Source organism: Melopsittacus undulatus, chromosome 2 (assembly GCF_012275295.1).
Source record: "Melopsittacus undulatus isolate bMelUnd1 chromosome 2, bMelUnd1.mat.Z, whole genome shotgun sequence".
In the NCBI taxonomy this organism is placed as follows: domain Eukaryota; kingdom Metazoa; phylum Chordata; class Aves; order Psittaciformes; family Psittaculidae; genus Melopsittacus; species Melopsittacus undulatus.
In genome coordinates, this window is record NC_047528.1 from 60239828 (window position 1) to 60257386 (window position 17559).

General features: G+C 37.7%; 1 protein-coding gene across 1 annotated transcript in view; it reads left to right on the forward strand.

Moving 5' to 3' along the window:
• Window positions 1-17559, forward strand: part of CUL4A (cullin 4A) — a 40690-nt gene that overhangs the window by 18528 nt on the left and 4603 nt on the right. The window contains exons 9-17 of the mRNA XM_005145926.3: window positions 456-523; window positions 3388-3506; window positions 6044-6236; window positions 7648-7752; window positions 8677-8787; window positions 9254-9339; window positions 10356-10463; window positions 11597-11710; window positions 13123-13228. Coding sequence (XP_005145983.1) covers window positions 456-523; window positions 3388-3506; window positions 6044-6236; window positions 7648-7752; window positions 8677-8787; window positions 9254-9339; window positions 10356-10463; window positions 11597-11710; window positions 13123-13228 — 1010 coding nt within the window. The remainder of the gene's footprint in view (window positions 1-455; window positions 524-3387; window positions 3507-6043; window positions 6237-7647; window positions 7753-8676; window positions 8788-9253; window positions 9340-10355; window positions 10464-11596; window positions 11711-13122; window positions 13229-17559) is intronic.

The following is a 17559-nucleotide window of genomic DNA, read 5'->3' on the forward strand; positions in this document are numbered from 1 at the left end:
GTAACTGCATAACATAATCAGATGAAAAGTCTGAGTTTTGAACATCACCAGCATCTACAGTGTTGGCTTGGAATTCAGACCCTGAAGGGTTTTGTTTTGTTTTGTTACTTGATTTGTTTGTTTGCTGCATTTCAAAAAAAGTCAATTTGACTTTTTTCCAGAAGTATTTTTTGTATGGCTTTTTGGTATTTAAGCTTCTTGCTTTTACTGTGCAAGAACTTGCTTTTTAGTATTCAAACCTGAATTTCTTTATTCATTACATACATAGTTTATTGTTTTCTTTCTCGACTTGCATCCAATGTGACATTTTTGTCTTAATTTGTAGCCTCTGTTTTAAGTATAAAATTGTTGATTTTTTTTATTATAATGTAAATTATTCACAAATACTCCTCTGTGACAGGAGGCAACTCTCATAAACTCTAACACTTCTGATGTACTTTTCTTGCCTTATTTAGGAAACCACTGATTGCTTGCGTGGAGAAACAGCTACTAGGAGAACACTTAACAGCTATTTTGCAAAAAGGTATTTTCTTTTTTAGTTAATGTCATCTCCAATAAGCAACAGATTCTCATGCTCTGAAATAACTATAAGCTCCACAGCTTTTATTTAAGGAGTTGCATTAGCCATGGGAAAAAACTTCCACAGATATGGAACTCCAACCCTATGACTGTTAAATCTGCTATCACAAGTAAATTGTATACATGGAAACAAATATCTAAAATATAACTGCATATTTGCGAAGTTGCTAAACTGCCTATATCTCCTTTGACTTACAGCAATGGGCTTTGGTATTACATCTTTGGAACTGTTTATTTTGTAGAGTTATGGAAACTTTTAAATGAGAGCTGCAGTTTCTATTGCAGCTTCTTTTATGTAATAGTCACACAGCTCAAGTGCAGTAGCTTCACATATTCTTGTGATTGTACAGTTGAAGAATCATGAATTATTGGAACTGGCAACATTTTGAGGCAATGAACTTTCATATGCCTTTGTCTGTATCTTACCTGGCAAATTCAGTTAAAAGTTGCAGTCTTCTTAGGAAGTCCTTATTCAGGCATTACTGTCTTCAAAGCAGTGTATCTTTGTTCCTCTTAACTTTTAATCTCTCCCTTTTCACTGAATTTCTGGGTTTGGTCAGTATTCCCTGGTCTTTTAATACTGTAAATGATCCATTTCTTTCCTTGCAGTAGCCATAGTTTAGGTTTTAGATCTTCTAGCAAATTGACCTTACATCTTGGTTTCCTTTACTGCTGCTAAAGAGATGTCCCTAGTAATGTGGTATCTTGGAGCTCCATCACATGCATGTTTGTTCATACTTTCAGGTTGTTATACATATCCCTTTCACTTCTTTATTTGTCCCCTTTAATGATAGACCTATGCTTATAGTTTTCTCCAAAGTACTGTAGGAATAAGTAATTTCACTGTTTTAAATACATTTATACAAATAAGTATGGTCACTCCATCTTAGCTGTTCTTATCATAAAGAGAAGGTAAGAATAATTATTTTTTTTGTTGATATATGTCAATTTTGCTCTTTAATTCAAGTATTGTTTCTAAGTAGCTTTTCCAGTGGCATTTTATCATTTGGCTTAACTGGAAGTATGAGGTCTTGTTTAACCTAAACTTCTTGGTTTATAATGTATATGTACCATCCATGTAAATATGGAGAGATGTGTAGATTTTTCTAGTCCCTACATTTTACAACTGTAGTATGGTTGGATCAGCTTTTGCATTTTATGTCTACACTTAAAAAAAAAAAAGCTAACGCAACTTGCATAACTTTCTGCATTTATTTGATCATTGTCACACTGTCCTTTGATTATAACATCCTAGTATTCTGTGCAAGTAGAAGATGATACTGCCCTTTGTAGGTTTTGTTCATTAGGAGAAGGCATGTGATGTAGTCAGTTTGGTACAGGGTGGGGAAAAAACATACAAATGCAGGGCATTATAAGAAACATTGTTTTCTTGTATTACTACAACTGCCATTGAATAGATATTAGTGTTTTTTTCATTGTGAGTATATTATTTTTTCCAAATTTCCACCAAAGCTGTGGTGGAAGTTGTGTGAAGCCTCGTGTCCGAGGACTTGGCTGGGTATCTTTTTCATTTGTCATATGAGTGATAAGATTTTTTTTTCAATCACACAACTCATGCCAGAGGAAGAAGGTGCTACTTTATCATCTAGACTATAATAAAGCAGTTAGTGTATCAGTGTCTTTAAATAAATAGGAGGTCATGCTTGGAAATGATGGAATGGGCATTTCTCAATCCCCTGTTCAATACCAAAAGTACACCAATCACAAGTACTCAAGACTTTGTAATCTGTTGTCTTACATTTTAAAGTATGCCCATTCTTCTAATACTCAGAAGTTTAGAAAATACCAAAATATCAGGCAAAAGTTTGCCTGGCATCATTTTTGAACGTTAGTTGCTTTCTGAACATGTAAAAAAGCTAAGATTAACAATGAAATTATTTTTAAGATCAAGAATGCACCAGAAAATTGGGTGATTCAGTAGTGACTGAAAGTTTTTTGCACTCTAATATTTAAAATTTGTAATTAATGAAGTATATTTTGTGAAGTAGGACAGTTGTATGGTGTCAGCAACACTGATGATGTGAATTGGCAACCTGTGTAAACTCAAGCTTTCTGGGTTTAAAAAGAATGCCATAAATCTTTGATACAGCCCTCCCATACTGCTAAAGCCTCTGTCACCAACACCAGACAATGTAGCTCTGGTTGCATTAGAACTACATTCACCATATTCTCAAATGTAAAAATGTGTACACAGTTGTTGCATACTTCACATTTTGCCTTGAGCTTCTCCATATTTTTAGTGCAAAGCTTAGCCTTATGAAGGGTGATATGAAAGGCAAAAGTTGCTTGGGAGGAATTTGTAGTCTTGTGTTACTCCTTTGGTGTGAGCTTAGACAATTCATATCACATTCTCACTCTAAAAACATGGTTCACCACACTCCACAGAAAAAAATCTTGCAAAGTATTTGTCTTTCAGTTTGGCACAGTTTACCTAGCTTATTGTTTTCTGACATTCTTTAGAGGTACTTGATAAGACTGAACCCTTCAAATCAAGCACTGTTCATGAACATTCTGCAAAAGGCTTAAAGTCAACAACTCTCCTTGTTGGGAGAGTACTGCTGTTTGAAATAGTTTTAAAATACTGTACTGTAAATCATTTCAGCCCGTTTAACCAAGGGGATATGTTAACTCTGAATGTACCACTTGCTTTCAGAAATTTAGTCTTAAAAAGTTTGCATTTTTTAAGCACTCTGGAGGGTCTTGTCTTCTGATGTATTTCACAGATTATTCTGATAAATTACTATTTATGCAACTCTTTCTCTTAATTTGTTTATTGTTTGTTTTTAGGACTTGATAATCTGCTCGATGAAAACAGAATATCAGATTTAACCCAGACATACCAGCTGTTCAGCAGGGTAAAAGGTGGGCAGCAGATCCTTTTGCAACATTGGAGTGAATACATCAAGGTATTTCAAAGATCTCTTACTAATGCCAAAATTTATGCTGTTATCATCTCTCTTCTATCAAAACCAGGAATAATATGTAGATGTATGCATTAAAATTCTGTTTTAAGCAAGTACAGGGAGGGATGCTAATGCTTTCCCCCCAGCAACAGTCGCATGATGAGGAACAGCAACACCTAAGTTTTGGTTTGAAATTTCTGCTTGGAAATTGCTTTCATCACAGGTTTGAAGTTATTTTGGTTTGCTTTGCTTTTAAATAGAGCCAAGTGCACATGTGTTTTGAATATGATGGACTGTACTATGTGTTGTGTTTTGCTACAAATACACATGACTGTTTACATGTCTGCAAAACCAGTGAAACATCAGAATGCAGGTTAGCAGTGCTACTGTAACCAATCTACAGTAATGCTGGTGAATGTTTAAGCTGTTGGGAATAGAATACTCCTCTTGAAAATGATCCATCACCAAAGTCCTATGTAGATGCTTCAGGTTTGTTTTGCTAGGCATAATGTGCATATAGTTTGCTGTCCCAGAGAGCTTGCACTCTAGTGCTCTTGCAAGATGAAAGTAGAAAAGCTTCACAGAAGATATTTCACCTTCTCTCTCTGGGGTTGGTAATTCCTGGTGTAATGGTTCTCCCTCACATCTCCTTTGTGTTTGTCAACCTTCAGGTCTAAGTGAACAACATCAATTAATTTCAGAGGTGCCTTTGTGCACACCCATGCCTGCAGCTCAGCTTGGCTCAGCAGTGTGCAGCCTGTGAGAGTGGGACATAGTTAATCTTCTATGAATCCAGAGGTGCAGTTTGCCTTACAGTGTGTTGTCCAGTGTCCCCATTATCAGCGCATGGATCCATAGGCAGCTGGGCCAATTGAATAGCTTGTTGTGTTTGAGAAGAAACAACTTTCTTCTTCCTTGCTCCCAGATCATGCTCCTGACTTTACCCTTGTGCTGCCTGCCACTCCATAGACTCTTTTGTGACCTGTTTTAACACAGTACCTGGATGAGGTCAGTTTTATGGCAGCTTTAGTGACCTAAAGAGGCTCACAGAAAATTCTATGTGCTGGCCCAGGGAAAGAAGCAGGAGTTCAGTACAGGCAGGAAAATAAGGGAAGGAGAACCAGAACCTCTTTTTTCACAACAGCAAGCTCTTAAGTTGGCTTATCATTACTTATGTCTTGCAGAATCAGACATATTATGGCTTTGGTTTTAAGTTTTTTTACAGACTCACAAAGCTAGAAACCATTTTCTAGTGTCAGTAAATCTTCTTCTTTCAAACATTCTGTATGACAGGCTACATTAAAGGCTTCAAAAACCTTTATCTTGTGAGCCAGTATAAGAAAGTGCACAGAACGCATGACAAGTCACTGGGGCTAAGGTCTGTGCTCTACTGTAGTCACCTTTCCATGATTTCAGAGGTATCACTTAGCTTTCTGCATCTCAGTTCACTGTTTGCAGACTGGAGGAAATGCCTAGCTATTTATGAACGTAACTGACAGAGACTGTGAGATGTATAAATGCTGTGTTAATGAAGGGGAAATTGTGTTGTCAGATATGATGGATCTTCAGAGGTTCTGCCAACCCAAACCATTCTGTGATACACATACTGAATCTAAGGACCCTGGGCAGCCGTGTGTTTGGCTTCACTCTGAGTGATACTTGAGAAAGACCTCAGTGAAAGATCACAGTGAATAATTAGATATTGAAGAGGACTTTTTGAGGTTTGGGAAGGATTTCCCCATCTGTCCTTGTTGTGGTGAACATCAGTTGATGATAACATACAGTGAAATACTGTTTTGCTGTGCTGTGCAGATGTTCTTCTTCCTCACCTTGGAAAACAGACAATTCTGTCTAGGGCACTGATCAGTGTTGCTAAGCAATTGTAAAATGTCTGCTAGGTTAAAATCCTCCCTTACAGGATATTTTAGTTCACCAGACAAATGGTGTTGTAGCTCCAAGATAATAAAAGTAGGAACAAGAAAAGAAAGACAAATTTGCGACTGCTTCTTGCAAATGGAAAAGTTCTGTTTTATTGCAAGTCGTGTGTTTTTATTTTGCTTTTAAGCCTGTGCTGAAAGAGGAACCTTGGAGTGCTGAGCGGCGGCTGAATATTTGCCACCTGTTCCACCAGTATTGCTCTCTAGTGGATTTAAGAAAAATAGCACAATGTTTTCCACTATATTTAACATTTCTGAGGCAGTTTCCATGTAATATTTGACATGATTCATGTCATTCTGTATCTAACCGTAAGCTTACACATCATACAGTCGTGTCTACTGTGTATTTTATTTTTGTAGGTTTTGTCTGAAGTGTGTATAATCCTTAAATCAAACACTGCTGTTTGAGGTCCATTAATGTGTGTCTGGGGTTTTATTTTAAATTTCAGTGCATCTCATTTTTTTAAAACTTAAAGTCACATGAGTAGCTCTGTAAAAAAAAATGTTCTTCCTAATGATAAATTTTATAAGGGTAAATGTGTCTGTTGGGGGAGACAGGGAGCACTCTGAAGTATTTTATTATCAAAAGTGTTTGTTTTACAGAACTTTGGGACAACAATAGTGGTTAATCCTGAAAAAGACAAGGATATGGTGCAAGAGCTACTAGATTTTAAGGATAAAGTGGACCATATCATAGAAGTGTGCTTTCAGAAAAATGAAAAATTTATAAACTTGATGAAGGAGTCCTTTGAAACATTTATCAACAAGAGACCAAATAAGCCTGCAGAATTGATAGGTACACAAATATTTTTCTGTAAAATATTTCAAAAACCTATAGAAAGCATGATAAGATAATGCTGCTGAGTGTGCTAGTGCCATAGCGATGCAGTGCGCATTCTGTTTTAGGAGTCTTGTTTTTGGGATATGAGGCAAAGTTAACCTGGGAGCTCTGTGGGTTTGAGAAGCTTGAGTGTGCTCTTAGGTGTGTGTGTGGTGTCCTGATGGAGCATGCCAACTCCTGCTGTCCCTGCACTCTGCTTCTTGCACAGTGCCTGGTGCTAACCACTGCTCAGAGAGTGTAATGCTGATGCTCCAAGTGGAGTAAATGATTAGGGGGAAGAGTAGCTGTGGCAAAAAAAAACCCAAGGGAACTATTTTTAATTGTGGTAGTAGTAGTTGTTTGGATGCTATGGGGCAGGACTAAGTACAGCCCACCTATCTGTCTTGAAGGCTGAAGCTGGGAGAACAATTTTAAAACCTTCAGATACAAGGAGTTTTAATAGTAAAAAAATTACCTTGAAGGGGGAACTAGTGCTCATTAAGGGGAAAAATAATAAAAACAATTTAAAAATACTATTGCTGGGTTTATCCCTGATCTGGCAAAAGGTGCTCTGACTGTGTTGTCTGCAGCAAAACTGGAGCTGTAGCATTTCACATGAGGAGAGGATCCTGCTCCTTTGGTGGTTCTTTTCCCTCTGTACATTCTTTTGCCTTTATTCAGCTTATTTTGTGGCTTCCTTCTAAAACCAGCTTTATGTAGGACAAACTGCACAACCTAGGGATACAGGTCAAAGCCATGATACAGGCCTCTGTCATTTGTGCATTGTGGTGTTTCAGCTTATGCAAAGGCTTCCTTCTAACGCAAAAATATGAAGATACTAATGTGGCTTAATAAATAGGTAACTGAACTCATGGCTTAACCATATTTCTGGTGTTCTGAAGGTACTAACTTGAAAGCATTGCTTCAGATTAGGTTTTGGTATGCTCCTGCCAAGGAGCATGAGGGACACAGTGTAGGTCTACAAAAAATATAGTCCTCTTTGTGTTGTCTGTTTCTGTTTCTCATAAAATACATTCATATCCATTGTACACTTCCAAAACATTGTCTTTCAACAAGTAATGTGCTTGCTATGACTATAATATAAAATGTGGGAATTTCTAATGCGTTACTTTACTGGTTATACTGTATTCATTTTTTTTCTTGGACAGTTCCTTTTTGTGATATTTTTCTATTAGGGCAGTATACAGTAGGGCTCTATCATTCCACTGCACAGAGGGATGGGAAAAGGAAAAATAGAACAATTTAACACTTATGCTATATTTTAACATTTAACATACAGTAATATTTCAAGTGGGAGATGCTGAAGTTGGTTATTTTAGGGTTTGTTTGTTTTTTTAAGCAGTTAAATTATTTTATTTATTTGTAGCAAAATATGTGGATTCCAAGTTAAGAGCTGGTAATAAAGAAGCAACAGATGAAGAGCTGGAAAGAATCCTTGACAAAATCATGATTATATTTAGATTCATTCATGGTAAGAAACAATGTTCACTGTTGATGCGATTAAAACTGTTTTCCTTGCTACTAGCAGAACTGTGTTCCCCTGAATGTAAGAGATAGGAGCAGCATCACATTCTCAGGCCCCTCTTCATGGGGGGGATATTCCACCCCAATATCTGTTGGAGGGACAACACATGATTTTGCTCTGGTCCAGTTCTGGGGCCCCTGACACAAAAGGGATGTGGACCTATTGGAGCAAGTACAGAGGAAGCCATGAAGATACTTCGAGGCCTGGCTATGGAGACCACTGTTATGGAGACAGGCTGAGAGAGCTGGGGATGTTCAGCCTGGAGAAATTAAGGCTCTAGTGGAAGGTGTCCCTGCCCATGGCAGGGTGGTTGGAACTAGATGACCATTAAGGTCCCTTCCAAACCAAACCATGCTATGGTCTGCAGTTCTATGATTCTGTTGTATTTATCTGCGCTATCAATGGAAAAGGTTGGCGGAAGTTCTGGTTGAAGATGTGAAAGTTTGTGCGTGTCTGTATGACTTCCTTATTTCAAAAGGCTTTCACAAACCAAGCGAGAAGACTTCCATCACCTTAGGCTTTTGGAATATTTTTATTTTACTTTTTTTTTTTTTTAATATAATAGGCTACTGGAATGTTCTTCTGAGCCCCAGAATAGTTTCATGTGGTTTGCAGCTGATCCAGAGGGGAAAACAAGGCAACCCATAGGCCATGTTCCTGGGGAAAAAGAAAGAATTCAGCAAAATATGTTAAGCAAATAATTAAAATATAGGAAGAAAACAAGTTGCCTATATGTTTTCCTTCAGTGTTGCATAGTGAATATTGTTCTGCTGATCAACATGTCATGAGAAAGGCTTGTGAAGCACAATGATGCAAATAGATTATCGGATTTCAGTTGTATTTAATTTATTTTTCTCAATTTCCATACAGGGAAAGACGTGTTTGAGGCATTTTATAAGAAAGACTTGGCCAAAAGACTGCTGGTTGGAAAAAGTGCATCAGTAGATGCTGAGAAGTCCATGTTGTCAAAGCTTAAACATGGTAGGCACCTTCAGATGAGTTAAATTTTTATTGGCATGTAAATCTTATGATTTAAGAAGTGACAAGTCAGATTTTAAGTAATAGCTGAGCATATCACAGCTTTCATTGTGCTCAGCAAGAACTTTTGGGCTGACCTTTTAGATCCATCCCTGGCAGTGTTCAAGACCAGGTTGGATGAAGCCTTGGGCGATATGGTTTAGTGTGAGGTGTCCCTGCCCATGGCAGGGGGGTTGGAACTAGATGATCTTGAGGTCCTTTCCAATCCTAACTATTCTATGATTCTATGATTCTATACATAACTTGTTCACTTAATTTATCTATAGGTGAGCAAAATCCTTACAATATGTATCTATTTGTGAGTACTCTGTAAGCTGGCAAATCTGGCTCCATTGTTTCAGGTTAAACTTTTATTGCTTATTTTATGCCGCTTTGTAACTGTGGATCTTTGCTTTAATTTGTGTGACAGAATGTGGTGCTGCTTTTACCAGCAAACTGGAGGGCATGTTCAAGGACATGGAACTGTCAAAAGATATCATGGTTCAGTTTAAGCAGGTACGTTTAACTTCTGTTTGTGTGACGAATTTTCAGTAGTGATGGGGAGGCACTTAATAGTGTTACACCTTGGATTAAGCTAAAATTAAACAGAACAGCTTTTGAGCAGGTCCTGGTTGTAGTAACAGAGTCCTACTTACAGTTCTATTTGTAGAAGAGAGTTTATTTATTGTATATCTGTTCAGAGAAAACATTCTTTGCTGTTCTATTTGATTCCATTTTAAGTAAACCACAGTTTGATTACCGCACAGTAGTTTATTGTCTGACATTCTTTAAGATCCATGCCCCTTCATTCTGTAAACTGTGCTGCTCCAGTGAATTCTTTGTGAATGACCCACACCAGAGAAACTGAGGAGGTTGCTGAGTACATAGAAACCATGTATGTCTCAGCCTCGAAGTTTCCAATCTGTCGGTGACAGAGGGAATGCTTGGAGGAAATACTGTATATGTTCATCCTGTTGTTGTACTTCTCCCTGGGTACCTGTTTTGGGGCCTTACTGAAGACAGGATACTGGGATAGACATCTGTCCCAGGACACCTGATCCTGTAATAAAATACTCCAGTGACTTTTCTGTCCCAGACTTTTCAGCCTGGCTTGACTGGTGCTATGCTCAAATTATATGAAAATGTTTTGTCTAACAGGTGTGGAAGTGCCAGGGGATCCTTTTGACCTTACAGTTCTTGCCCTGGCTTCTGATCAAAAGCTTTTTCTTTTTTCGCTTTATTTGTATGTGGTTAAAGTTCCTTCAGCCTTAATACCCTGTAAAGACAGTGGTCTAGGATACTTCATGACATGTTGTTCTTTTCTTTTTACTTCCAACCACTTGCTGTGTTTTGAGATTCAGGAGGAAGGCATAAGATGGTCATTCAAGATCTTGGCAGAGCATGTCTTTTCAACGATGTGTCATGTAGAAACTTTTCGGTGTTATACTCATTTTAGATTTCTAATTTAAGTATATATGCTTTCTAATTATACAGACAGTATACTTGAATGATTTTTGTTTCTTGTATTTTAGTATATGCAGAACCAAAGTGACCCAGGAAATATAGACCTGACAGTAAATATATTAACTATGGGATACTGGCCAACTTACACACCTATGGAAGTCCACTTAAATTCAGAGGTTAGTGTTTAAATTCTTCCAAATGCACTTTACAGAGCAGAACTATAATCACTATCATAAAATAAACCAATGCCCTTCATTTAATGTTTTTCTGCTAGTTATTTAAGGGCTTTATCTCATTTACAGATGTCAAAATTGCAAAAAATATGTGGATAAAATATTTTCTTCAGATTATTGTTTCACTTAATGTGTTGGGGATTTTATCATCTTCTTAATAATAATGTAAAGTTAGTATTAAAATAAAATCTGTGTCCTACTTAACATTGCAGTCAAGCACTTCGAAATTTAAAACTGGGCAGTAATTTAGTTAATCTTTAATTACATTGGTTAGGCACTTTGATCTAGCCAACAGTTATGTTACTGAACATAATTTTCTTCAGTAAGATCCTTCCTCTGTTCTCTGCAATGTGTCACACAAAACCCTGCATTTAAATGACATTTGCCCGAAAAAAAAGCTTTCTTTCAAGTCAAGAGATTTTTGCAAAGCTTCTGTCAGTAGTGATTTAAGTTGAAATATGGATTTGGAGTCCTATTTTCTGCAATATCTTGCTTTCTGTGGAAGCTTTTGTATTCTTGCTCCTGTGGCGTCTTTTCCTCTGTAGCAGACTTCTTTGGAAGGATCCAACCTGAGCAACACACCATGAAAATGGAGGTGTACAAAAAAACTCTTTACTTGGAAGTAAGAGGGTATAAAGTTCTGGAATCAGACCTGAATCTGTATAGGACAAACTGCAGGAAGAACTTGAGAGCAGATAGTAATAGTCAGTGTGTAGGTGTAAGAGGTATGCTTTTTGTTCTGTGACACTCTTGGTCAGATTCAAAGTCCAGGACAAAACTTGTATTTATTTTTGAGGTTTAAAAGCCTTTACAGAGGGTTATTTTACTTTTTAACAAGCAAACAAACAAACAAAAAAAGGGAGAAATAAAAAGCTGGTTTTGAATCGGGACTTTTCTTCATGCATAATAGTACCAGTGTACTTGAGAGCAGAATTTTGCACTTTGGATTTAGTTTTTAATACAAAACCGGTCATTGTGAAACATTGTTGAGGAGAATAAAGAAATTACATGTGTGAAATCATCCAGCATCACTGTACTGTTATAATCCTAATAAACATCTCACTTTTGCTTTGCAGATGATAAAGCTTCAAGAGGTGTTTAAAACCTTCTACCTGGGAAAACACAGTGGTCGAAAGCTTCAGTGGCAGACCACTTTAGGACATGCTGTACTAAAGGCGGAATTTAAGGAAGTAAGTTTGCTTGTTTAATGCTTAGCCTGTTGGGGTGGAACCTAAGTGAGTTATTGGAAATCTAGTCATGTAATGTATTTTTGATAAAGGTAGTAATGTTTTTTGTAGAGGGACAGTCACAATTCAATATTGTTACTTTTGCATAGAAAGTTGGCTTTTTATAATTAAACTGAAATACTACCTGGCTAACAAGAGACAACAATATAATACTGGTATTCATTTGATAGGAATTGTTCCTCATTTGAGTAAAATAAGTGTAATAAACCAGGAAATTAATGAAAAAGAAATAATGCAGCATCTTTTTATTTTTAATATCATAGAACCACAGAATGGTTTGGGTTGGAAGGGACCTTAAAGATCACCTGGTTCCAACCCCCTGCCATGGGCAGGAACACCTTCCACGAGACCAGGTTGCTCAAAGCTCTGTCCAACCTGGCCTTGAACACTACCAGGGATGGGGCAGCCACAACTTCTCTGGGCAACTTGTTCCAGGGTCTCACCACCCTCATAGTGAAGAAAATGGAAATACAGAATTGTTTAAATCATAGAAATACTGGTGGCACTTTCAGTATGCTTCACTGATACAAAAAGAGACTGAAGGGTATTAGTCATGTAATGATTGTGGTTAAAATTTAAATGCTTGTTGAATTATTTAAGTCTTAAATAACCACATTGTATCTTAATGTGGTTTTGTTTTGTCTCACAGAATATCTTGCCTTGCTAATAATGCAGCTTAATTGAGACAGAGCAAAGACAAAAAAAAACCAACCCTGAATTCTTTTGCTAACTCATTGTAACTGAAACTCAGAGGTTTAGGCGTTATGAAACAGCAGGATGAATAGGTTTGTAGCTGTTGATTGACAGAGGTGTTTACAGCTTTCTAAAGAGTTTGAGCTATTTCCTTTCCATTTACCTGCTTGTACAAATATAGTGCTACTTGACAATACAATCACGCTGTATCATGGTAAACAAACAAATTATCTTTTGTTTCTTTCATATTTGATCCAACAGCAAGATTTCTTTTATATTAGTTTCCTCACCTCCATAAAATGAAACCTGGTTGAAGTATGAAGAGATTTGTTATTGATGGCAGCAAAGCCAGAATTTCATGTATTGTAATTAAAATGAAGTCAATGATGTCAAGTAAATTCAAGGCCATTCTCATGAGCTTCTGCTGTGTGCTGTATTGCTAATGTTAGAGGAGAAAAAAAACACGAGGTTTTAAAAATATCCTGCTTCCTCAGTTCTGCATTCAGGCAGATCCTTCTGTGTGCCAGGCATTCTAAAATGCACATCTCTTCTTCTAAAATTAGAAAAAAAGAATGTATAGCTTCTGTAACTTGGCAAATTTGGAGGATACAATAGAAAATTCTCTGAATATTACCTCTAATTATTTGATATTTCTTTTTTAGGGAAAGAAAGAATTTCAAGTATCGCTCTTTCAGACATTAGTGTTGCTTATGTTTAATGAAGGAGATGAATTCAGTTTCGAAGAAATTAAAATGGCCACTGGTGTAGGTAGGAAGAATACTTTTGATTCTTAAATTTATTCATCGAGTGGTTGCCAATTATGATTCGGTATGTAAAGGCCTAATTTTAAGAAATTTGCTGTGATCATTAGAAAAAATTGGATCAAATAGGACATAGACCCCAAAAGGGATGAGGAAAACACCCTGCTTCTACTTCTGAAGGTAGATAGCTTCACAAAATTAATAGTGAGAGCTGTGTAGCGTATGGTACTACTAACAATCTAGTAGATTTACAAAATGTATCACTGCAATTCTTAAAATTCAAGTGGTGATAAAGACTGTTGAACCTACAGCTTGGTTTAGTTCTATTACAGTTTCAAATACTGTGTTTTGAAAATGATCTGTTGTAGAATGCTGTCATTTTGGGGCGATTCAAGACAGTATTTGCAGTTTAACTGTTTAGAGAACTTGCCCACCTGTTTTCCATTACTGTTCCTGGAGTGCCCCATTTACAAAAGGTCTGATTTGTTAAGGAGAGCAGTGTCCTGTAGGGTGTAGACTTTGTTAGCTGCTTGAAACCTGAAAGTAAAAAGAACAAAGAAAACTGAGGAAAAGTATAGTTTTCTTTTAACCACCTGCAGCATCTGCCTTGTGTGTTCTTACGCTCTTGGATAGTTTGGTTTGGTTTTTTTAATTTATTTTATTTTTACACTTTCTTGAAATAGTTACAGCCATTAGCACTAAAAATGGCAATACTATAATCTCTTTACTTTCTGTAACTTCTGTAGCAACCAGCAGGTCATACCCACCAGTCCTTCATATGTTAAATATTAAGATCAACCCAATAGAGCAACTGCTGAAAGAGTACTTGAACTCATGCAAATACTAAAATACTGTAAATATATTTACTAAAATACTGTAGAATATCAAGAATCCCTGTGTTTCAGAACAATGTTTTGCAGAAGGCAGTACAGCCTGGGTGCTCCAGTTTCTCAGCATCGGTGCTTAAGTTGCTTAGTCATTCACACCATTAATGCTAAGGGAGCTGAAGAAAACTCATGCCAGTGTGAATGATAAGCATCAGGATAGTCCAGAGAGGCTCATTAGGTCAGAGCACAATGGTTACAGAACAAATATAAGTTCACACAAGCATGATCCAGATCCCATCTTGTCTTGATGTACCTTGGAGCTTGCATTCTGGCTGCCTGACAGCAACAGATAAAATCTGCTGCATGGAAATCCATTCCATTATGGCACAATAGAAAGGATTTCAATAGACTTTTTTTAAGGTAGATGGCTGGAATTGATAGTTGGTAGCTACCTAAATTATGTCATTGCACCACGTCTGTGTTTCTCTTCCATATGGGGAAGTAGTGTAGGAATGCCGGTAGTGAGGACAGATCATGATTCAGAGGGTTCCCATGGGGTCAGGATGGATGACAAAATCTCTTGTCTTCCCAGGCTCTACCTACACAAGGCATTTGGAGCTGCTTTAGAGAGGTCCCATTCCCACCTAGCAGTCCCCCTACTTCTAAAGTAGAGGAAATTCTTATGGCCAGAAATGGTGTCAGAAATAGATCCCACACTGCACTTTGCTACAAGGATGATCCTTTTGCTCAGTGGTACCCTGCCAAAATTTGGTATCCTGGCTAGTTGGAAAAGAACAGTGATTCAGTTATTAGAAAAGATAGCTGAATTTGTGATGCAGCTGCTTGGTGAATTGACCACTAAGGGCAGAGGTGTTGGCAAACAGACTCTGAGAGACCACCCAGCATGAGCCAGAGGTTCTGGCTCATGGCTACGAATAGCAGCACATGGTAGAGGGCAAAACTTGGGCGTTTGGGCTGTCATAGAAACGGTTTCTAAATGTTCTAAACCCCAGGTGCAAGGCTAGACAGACAGGCAGAATTGCAACGTATGCTTTAAAAAATAATGTATGGAACAGGGTCTAGATTTATTAAGTAGAAAAGCCTTTGAAACTGGGGAACATGTACAAGAAGGGGCTCCATCTAAATTCAACAGGAGTCAAAAATAATTGCTGGCACATTTTAAGGTTTTAGAAGGTCTGTAGGGTTTGTCAGACTTCTCCCTCCGTCATCTAGAAATAAAATGGTGGATTTGAGAAGAGTTCAGAAAATGGGAATACAGATGGAAGACATGGGACAGCTTCTTTAGAAGGACCAGTTGTATATGCTAAGATTAAACTAAATAGACCAAAAGTTCAACAGGAGAGGTTCAGGGAAGAGCAAAGCACTGAAGGTTTCTCAACACGTAGAAACCACCTCTGGCTTAGGAAGTCTCTTAGCCCTAAGCAATTGTAGACTTAGTGAGCAGTAGGATGGGGAGAGGAGGAAGAGCAGTGAAGTGTGAAGCTGTATTAGCTTTGCTCTATGCTTGCCTGCTCGTGGCCACTGCTGGAGACAGGGTGCTGAGCTAGATGGACCTTCTGATCCAGGGTTGGTATTCTTCAGTTCTAAACAATGAAGAGATACTGAACCTCTCAACTCTGAAGAACTGGCCCCAAACACTTCCTTTACTTTGGTGTTCACATATACCAGCTTTTTCTGGGAGGTGGTGGAAGTCTTGAGCAGGTTTTAGTTAGTTAACATGTGTTTATGTTGAGGCACTATTACGAGGGATTACCCACTCTTTGCATATTGGTGTTTACTGCAGAAGAGTTCAGAGGGCTGTGTAAATACCATAGGGCAGAATATAATATTGCAATTTGAAGTGTCAGTAAAGGGTTTAGAACAGATGAGTAAATCAGACAGTAAATTAGACCACCGGTAACAGAACACTAGCCACCCTGATGCTTTACAGGAATCCATTGTAGTTATTAGTCAAGTGACCCTTGGTGCAAGCTTGACAAGAGCAATGCTAAATTTATTTATTTATTTACATTCATGGGGTAATTCTTCAGATTATTGCAGGGTAGCCGGTCTGTACTGGGAGAAATGGAATTGGCAGGCCCATGGATAAATGTATACTAGGGAAGAGCTAGCATAATTTATGTGGTATACGATTTTTACTTTCAAATTCTTTGAGAGAGCCAGTAAGCATATCCAAAATCGTATTTGTGCACTTGGCTTTTTGAAAGTTCTTGATAAGAGCTCCTCACAAGCTCTAAAATAGTGAAATAGTGAAAGGAAGCTCTTATTTGTGTCATTCATCATGGCCACTAATGACCTGAAGAAGATGAATACTCATGTGATAGAATTTGATGCCAATTCCTTAGGAAGGTCAAATCTGAAGCATGTAAAAATAGTCCCAAAGGGATCTCGCACTGTTGAACAATTAGGAGATCAAATGGCATCCAGTGTTGATGAATATAAATATATCTGGGGCGGGAGTTGGTTGAGGGGAATAATCTTAATCATGTCAGAGATTGCCTTTGTTAGGTGTGAGTGTGTGGGAGTGAAGCTGTGCTGTCATTGTGTCCCCTGGAAAGAAAATCCATCAGAAAGAAAAGTTCATCAGTGATCAGAAGGGCAAACAGCATCTTGGTAACTTCTTGGGAAGTAATTGAGAACAAAACAGAAAGCACCTTTATGCTGTGTGTATGTCTGTGTTTGGATACTTCATAAATTTCAGGTTAGCCCATATCTACAGTGTATAGTAGGATTAGATAAGGACAAAAAAGGATAAAAAGAAATACAGAAGGTATAGAACAGTTCCTGTGCAGAGGGTAGAGACTTCATCTCTTAAATTTGGGGCATGATAATTTGGGGAGAGGTGAAAAGGAGGAAATACAAGTCTGTTGAATTATGGATGGCTTAGAGGCAGTGAATAGTGAATTCATTAGCTCTCACAGCACAAGAATTCAGGCACTTTTTGACTTCTCTGTCTTATTAGCCAAGTCAAAGAACTCACATTGGGTGAGCAGACATTTTGATCTGATCCCTGTAAAGTATGATGTGGTTGTTCTCAACTGAAACCAAGTTAGTCGCCTAAGATTAATGGCAGGTCTTAATTATCAAATGTCAGATCACCTCGAATTGAGTCATCTCCCAATTTCCTGCATGCACGTTGATTTTTAATTGAGAACACCATGAAGGTAATCTTAAATTATATTCTGCTTATTTAATGTCTTCCTGTGCATCTCTTACTATATAAGCATCATGGATAATGTCTTCATCTAGCCATAGCTGGAACTTGTGTTCTGCAATCAGAGATGAGGTTGTCCCTGGTACATTAATACACTCATAAAATCCATAAACTGACACTCAAAAGAAAGAATGGTTACTTGCTCTTTGGTAACCATGCTTCTTTGAGCTGTGTTGTCCAAATACACTCTGTGTTTTTACCTGCTTTTCTCCTAGCATTACTAGGAGCTGTAGTTTTTACTTCAGTGATGGAGTGATATTCTTCCCTTTGGCATAC